General features: G+C 38.0%; 1 protein-coding gene across 1 annotated transcript in view; it reads left to right on the top strand.

Annotated features, from left to right (window-relative positions):
* The window catches only part of LOC107707821 (fibrosin-1-like protein), a gene marked incomplete at its 3' end in the record, with an annotated part of 343,126 nt that overhangs the window by 81,883 nt on the left and 253,415 nt on the right, over positions 1-7,828 (top strand). The window contains exon 2 of the mRNA XM_016511913.1: positions 14-211. Coding sequence (XP_016367399.1) covers positions 14-211 — 198 coding nt within the window. The remainder of the gene's footprint in view (positions 1-13; positions 212-7,828) is intronic.

Raw genomic sequence — 7,828 nt, 5'->3', positions numbered from 1 at the left:
CCCCCCCCGTCAGAACAAGAATGTTTTGGTTAAAATGGAAAAGAAGAAATGGGAGGAGATTGTAGTCAAACAACAGAAGGAGGCCGAGGAGAACGTGACCCCTGACATAGACGAGAACGGCTTCGGCAATCTGGCCACCAGCATGGGGCGAGACCAGGAGCGGGTGAAAGATCGTCTGCTGAAGAACACATACTCCAAGAGGAGCAAACGAGTGAGTCTGTCATCTCTTTCTGCAGGCTAAGTGATAGCTTGATGGACAAGAGCAGCGGCGCTCAAAACCAATGTGATCTTATACCTGTTCCTGAGTGTTGACGGCTTTGACCGGTGTTGACCGGATTAATGTGGCCGTCGCAGGTATTGCTGAATGTCTGCTGTTTCTGGAAGGGTCCAGTGAGGTGTGTGCATATGAATGTGACAGCAGTACATCAGCGTCTGACAGATTATTGGTCTAGAGCTGTGGTTAAGCCGCACAGCATGCTGTTAATGACCAAGAAGAACAAAAATAACCATCTCTCGCTTCCTGTATCCGTTTTCTCTCTTTCTTGTTTTGGCTTATTTGTAGCTTTTCTTGATAGTGATACTACAGACAGTACAGGATGAGGAGGTTTGAAGCGGAGAAAATGGGATCGGAAAATGCCACAAGCCTCATTTGAACTCATGTTGCCAACATGAGCACCAAAGCTCATCTATCTATCTATCTATCTATCTATCTGTCTATCTATCTGTCTATTTGTCTGTCTGTCTGTCTGTTGCTCTGTCTTTGTATCTATCAGTCTGTTTGTGTGTCTGTCTGAATGTCTAGCTGTTGTTCTGTCTAGAAATTTAAATTGAAAATGTCTTTATTGGCATGACTGTAAACAAAAGACAATATTGCCAAAGCTTAGAATATATGTGCAAAAAACATAATAAATGACCATGAAAAGATCAAAATAATAGAAAAAACCATTACAACATAATTTACACTTAAATAAACTGTGTAACAAATTAGAACAGGAACATTTGATACCACAGTGTTTTACACATAAAAACACACACATACTGAGGGTCACTGTGGTGTACAGTAGGGAAACACACTGAGGTCAGACACAGTACACACATTCTCCTGCTGTCTCTCAGGCTCTGGCACATCTATACATATCTCGCAGCCACTGCTGCTGTCTGTCCCTCTCCTAATATTATCTTTATCTGTTCCTCTTCAGTCATGGCTGTAAAGTTCTGTATGATGCTTGTGAATTTGTTCAGGTCTCTTATTGATTTACATTTGTGGCAGTGAAGTAGGAAGTGCGTCTCTGTCCTGTCTTACAGTGAGCACACACTCTTTGCTCTCAGGGTAAGCAGCTCTTTTTGTGTCTGTGAGTTGTAGCTCAGCAGGTCTAGGTGCTGCTGTAGTCCCTGTGGAGTGGATGACAGCAGCACCAGATCATCTGCGTACAGCAAAAGCTTGATGTTTTTGTCTTGTAGAGTGAGTCCAGGGCAGTGGACTGTTCCACCTGCTCCGCTATTTCATTAATATAAATGTTGAACAGGTTGCCCTGGGTTGCTCTTCTGGGTGAAGAATTTAATATGTTTATTGCCAATTCGTATTGCACATTTGTTGTTTGAATACATAGATTTTATTATGTCATAAACTTTACCGTCCACTTTGTAAAAGTTTGTAATATAATCTGTAATATAATATAATCCAAATAGAATCAAATGATTTTTTGAAATCAACAAAGCATGCAAATGTTTTTCCATTTTTGGTCTGTTTCACGTGTTTATTGATTGGGGGTGTAGGGTGTAATTGTGGGCTTTAGTTCTGTGATTTGGAAGGAAGCCAATCTGACTTGGTCTCAGGACATTGTGTTCGTTAAGGAAGTTTACAATTCTACTGTTAAATAACTTCCCCAGATTATTGCTCACACACATGCCTCCAGAATTATTAGGGTCCTGTTGATCTCCACTCTTGTGAATTGGGGTAATAAAAAAAGTTGAATAATTTGAGCACAGCTGTCTGAAGCTCAGGTGTGCTGTGTTTCAGCATTGCACCTTAGAATGCTGTCAGGACCACAAGATTTTTTTTTACATTTTTGACTTTTGAGGTTTTTTTTTTTTTTTGTCAATTCTCCTTGTATAATTGGAAAGTCAAGTGGGTTTTGATTATTTTTAATTGTGTTTTCATAAGTTTGTAGACTTTGTTTGATCTGATTATAATGTTCATTTAGTTGTTTTGGTGGGATTTCTTCATATACATTTTCAAAATATTTCATTCAAATGTTTCTGTCTTGTTATTGGTAAGTCTTGTGGTATTGTTGTGCTCGGATTATTCCACATATCCCAGAACTGATTATGATTTATTGAATGTTTTATTTCTTGTGGTCACTTTTGGTCAGATGGTGTTTCTTTTTTCTCTAATTGTGTCTTTGTATTGTTTTAATTTTGGAGCAGAATTCAGTTCTTATGTTATGTCTGCATTGTTTGGTTCTTAGGTTTGATAATTTGTTTTCTTAATGTTTTGTAGTCTGAGTCAAACCATTTTTCACCTTTTGGTGTTTTTTTTTTTTTAACTATATTTTTCGCCTTTCTTTTAAATGCAGCTTTTTGAAATATGTAATTGATTTCATTTGTAGCCACATCTTTAGTTGTTTAATTATTATTATTTTTTGCTAATAAATGTAGTGATTAGATGTTTTAGTTCTTCAGAATTGAGGGCTGCACTAACTCTGTACCGTTTTTATTTACTGTTTGGTCAAGATTGTTTCTTGGTGGGTTTTTTGTGAGACTCGGGGGGTTTTGGCCAAAGACATGTTTATGTCTGGGCCTGGAAATGGCTGATGTCTGTGTAGATGTTGTTCAGATATTCTAAGGGGATTCCACTGGAGGAATGTAGATAGCACAGAGATACGTATCAGTGGTTGAAATGTCAATTTCAGTTTAGTTTTAACCAGCAGTGAAATTCATCCCGAGTCTCTTCCATGATGGACTGCACTTAATTTAACTGAGGGCACAATCACTTCATAGTAGCCTGAGGGACAGTAGGTAAGCGCATCCTTTTGACACCAGGTTTCAGTGAGAATTAGAATGTCAGCATCTTTGTTAATTTTTAGAATTCCTGGGTGTAGGGTTGGGTACCGAAACCCGGTACCATTCTGACTTAAAAGCACAACTCGATGAAATGAGAGCATCCGAGGAGCGCGTGAATGCGGTAATTACACTTGCTCTGATGGCAGCAGGTAGCCTTCCGTTAACTAAGCTAAACATGCTTAAATTACAATGCCTAAAGCTAAACTTCCCTTGTATTCACATTTCTAAACCTGTTGTCCAACAAAAGAGAACATTATAACCTTTTTACTCCACAACACCAGTCAAATGCTTCCTTTTGTGATCTGATGAGGCTTCTTGTCACAGAATGAGGCAGAAAGTATGTTCCATAGGCTACTTTAAAAAAAACACATCGATTAGCAATGGATTATAAATATACTTAATTAATAAAAATACCAGATGGCTTGAATAAAACAGATAAACTATATTGTCGCAGGCGAGTGTTTATTGTCCTTGTTTTATCATTCAAAACATTTATATGTTCTGTTTACTCGGTTAACTTACAGCTATAATAGCGATGCCTTTGTCCATATAAGGGATTTCCTGAGTTTCGCTACTTCTGTGACTGGATATGTGGATTTTCTGTGCGAGGGCGCCCTCTGGCGTCCAGTATGAATGAAACAGACATCATGTGTCTATAGTGTAATGGCCAATTCATTATTTTTTGGGGAATTTTTATTTATTCATTTTTTTAATAAGTATCGGTTCAGGCACCGTTTAGGCACCGGAACCATTTTTAAAGTATCGATTTGGCACCAGTATCGAAAAAAAACCAAACGATACCCAACCCTACCTGGGTGTGTGCTTTTAGGACCAAATGTCGAAGAATGAAGACCTTGAATATTCCAACAACTTCTATGAAATAAACGCATTAGTATCATTAAAGATAAACCTATTTAGTAAGACAGAAAGAAAATGACATGTAAAAATGTATGTGGTGAACAATCTGTCTGTCTGTGTGTGTGTGTGCCGTACTGTTGTTTTGTCTAGCAATCATTCTGTCTGCTCAAATTGTCTGTGACAAACTTTCTGAAAGTGTAGTTATAGTGGTTACTACACCCCTGGTGCTCACAGCTATAGGCCATAACTCCAACCCATGATCTTCTTTCCTTCCTCACTCTGTCTTCTGTCACTCATACAGAGTTTTCTAGAAGGACAGCTTTCTGACACCACGAGGAGAGATAGAATATTATCAGGCCAGAGCTAAAGCAAAATGGACAGACAGAGCATGGTTCATCCCGTGTCTGTCACTTGCCTCCTCCCAGAGCCATCTGATTACCCTCCCCTGAAGACTTCTCCATCTCTGTAGCCCAGTGCATATAAAGCAGCTTCTCTCCAGGTGGGATCTCTGTCTGACACAGGCCTTTGTGCGTTCACTCTCACTGGCAGCGTGTTTAAATGCAGGGTGTTCTAGCCCGCGTGGGCATCTATCAGACTCTCATACACCCGCTGGCAGCTCCGTTTCCCTCTCTGATCAGAAATAATGGGGAAAAATGAAAACCATTTTTATATCGCTGTAATTGCAGAGCGGAAGGCACTCCACAAAGCAGCCATCTGGACTGGGAGAGACTGTGAATGCGCATGGGCCGCTGGTGTGTGTGTGTGTGTGTGTTTGTTTCCACGCTGCAGAGATGCAGAGGGACACACACAGCATGTCTCTGATCAGCGTGTCTGGGCTTTTGATGCACAGCTCGGCTTGATTTCTGTCTCTGAACAGCCCGTGATCACACTTAAACACAGATTCATCAAAGCATTTAAATATTAACTTTTTTTCTCATTGATCTATTAAGTATTGCCATTGTGCCTTAGACACTTAACCTCAAGTTACTCTGTCCTCTCTGTAATTACTGTAAGCTTCTGCTTGAGTTACAAAAGCACCAGCTAAAGGGCAAATCAGATTAGATACAAGTGTCTAACTTTACACAATCTTCTTAAAGCTAAAGTGTGTCATTTGTCTTTGCTGCAGAGACAACTATAAGTAAGCCATTTTTAGGTGGTTTTTCTTTCAAAAAAAGCTAAAACACTCTGTCTCCTTTAAAACGTTAATTAATTGTGCAAAATAATTGCAGATAATATCCTTGCAGTTCTGTTGTGAATGGGATGACTCTAATGGCACAGAAATTGCACACTTCACTTGCAATCTGACTGAATTACATGTTTTTCCCCAACTTTAACAGCTTTTCTCAGGCCTCGTTATTAAAAAAATTATGAATAATTGCTGACAGAATGACAGTGAAGACATTTACTTGCACTGCAAAACAGCTTATTCTTAATGAGTGTTTTTTTATATAATTCAACAAAATATATTGAACAAGATGAAGCAACACTGCATAAGATATTAAAGATGCAATCTCTGAAAACAAGGCTTAATACACCGCATGCATAATTATTAGGCACGTTGATATTCTGATGATTTTTTTTTCCAAGCACATTTGACCAATTCCAAACCACATCAATCTTAATAACTACTATTAATTTTGTATTTAACCAGTTATAAGTGATATATAATTGTCCATGAAGGCTGGAAGTGAAAAACTCCTTATATTATAATGTGCAGAATTATTAGGCATGTTTTCTTTTACAGATAAAATTAAGATTTTTTTTTTTTAAATCGCAGGTGTATTTTCTCAGTTTATTGATTTGCATGTAGATGTTGAATAGTGCATGAAAACACTTAATAGTTATTGTATAAAAACAACTTCTAGCGTATTGTGATCTGAGGCTGAAACAAACATGAATCGATGCCTCTCAAACTTTAAAGAGAGAAACACACGGTAGGCCTGCTTCGTTTGAGCTTGAAGGATACTTCACTTACTGCACATTACTATTAACAGAACATCCCAGATTAGTGCACCGAAAATTGAGAATAACCTTGAATTCACACACAGCAATGTGCAGCTTTTTGTGCAACCGATTTTTGTACCAGGTTGATTAGATCTTTCTCCTGGATTGCCTACTCAAGGCATTTCTGGCCTTTTAAGCTGAAATTGGTTCAATATTGCACAGCCCCCTGTACAATTTATGCCCTACAGAATGTGGCATATGCTTCAAACGCTCACTTTGTCTAATAGCAGCTGAGAGACTGAAAGGGCGAGCTGTAATTTCACCGCAGGCTCAGATGTCTGACGATAGGGATCTGCTCAGGTTGTGAATTAGTATTCAACAGCCAGAAACTATGACGGATAGAGTCTGAGAAAGGAGAAGTCTGCATATTTGAAGTACTGCACATTGCTCAGTCTGATATGAGATGATTTCTCATAGTTATGCAACAGAACGAGCACTGAGAAATGCAGAAGACCGAAGTGTGAAAAGTCTGGCTTGTCTGTAGATGAACCGCTAAATAAAGAGGTTAGAGTTGGCATGCTGAGTGCACTTTCGTCCTGTTCTTTACACTTAGATTCCTTTAGCAGTTTTGATGCATGTCTGTTACGCTGAGCTGAGACTTGGTGTTTCGATATGTGTCCTCACTGTTCTAGATGTAGAAGCCTAGATTCTAGTGTAGTACAGGAGCTGGATCGCATTGAAAGCTGGAATGTGGAACCGTTGGTACTTAGCCAGAGGAAAGTTTCTTTGTGATGGTGTAGCTTCAGAGGTGATTTACACACTAGACAATATAAGGAGGAGGAGACGGACCACTTGTAAGAATTTAAGTGGGAGAAACTGTAATGCTTAATGTAGTGGTTGTAGAACATATCAGGATAGCACTATATTACATTTTTGGCTAGTCTATCTCTAAGTCTATCTCTTACAGCCTTGTCTTCATTTGTGTTAAATTCAATGTGTCGTCTAACCTTATTAAGGTGTATAGAAGTGGAAGTCCCACCTTTCAGCTTAAAGAGCCAATCACCTTCTTGATAGATTTGCCATCTGTCGATTTATTCTCAAATGTGTGTGATTTACTGTACAGTCTGAAAAAGACAATTTACCATTATAATTTAATACTCATTTGAACTAATTTATTAAATGTTTGGAGAAATGTTTGATCTTTCCCCATTTAGACTCGGAAGAAGTTGTACTTGTATGCTAATTGCCTTTCATTATAACACGCCTAGCAGCTATTTTCTCAGATGCCCGCTGAGTAACTAGCTTAAAACTAAAGGTTTCTCTGTTGCTGAATAAAAGTATTCATTTCTTTTTTTTTTTTCTTCTTTTTTTTTTATGTGACATATTCTTACCCAAATTTTTTGAATGGTAGAGTGTCCCTGTTTGCTTTGTACACAAATACTAAGCAACAGAAACTGTTTTCAACATTGATAATAAGAACTGTTTCTTGAGCATATATGCACATGCATTTTGCGTTGTGTACTGCAAATAGTGTTGCCTCTTATGATAAATGGTTTCCTCGTTCATGTATATATGTATGTATGTATGTAGGCTATGTGTAAAATATTACACACACATATACACTTAGAAATGAGGAAGCAATACTATCTATTTGCAGCCAATAGGCTACTGTTTGCAATACACATTGCAACATATGAAGAGTTCACTACAAGCTGGAGCACGTGTACTGTATGTTTAACAAAAACTATAATTAATAAAAAGTTAAAATTACATTAATAGAATAATAATAGAATTAACAAATTATTTAAAACAATTATTTGATTATATTCAAATAGTATAATAATTTCAGTTTTAAAAAGTGCAAAATTGAAGTTTTTAACCAGAAGTTTCGGGACCTTGTTCTCTTTCTCTCTCTCTCTCTCTCTCTCTGTGTCTCTCTCTCTCTCTCTCTCTGTCTCTCTCT

Source organism: Sinocyclocheilus rhinocerous, unplaced genomic scaffold (assembly GCF_001515625.1).
Source record: "Sinocyclocheilus rhinocerous isolate Xijiao unplaced genomic scaffold, SAMN03320098_v1.1 scaffold1256, whole genome shotgun sequence".
Lineage (NCBI taxonomy): Eukaryota > Metazoa > Chordata > Actinopteri > Cypriniformes > Cyprinidae > Sinocyclocheilus > Sinocyclocheilus rhinocerous.
This window is presented reverse-complemented; position numbering and strand designations above follow the sequence as displayed.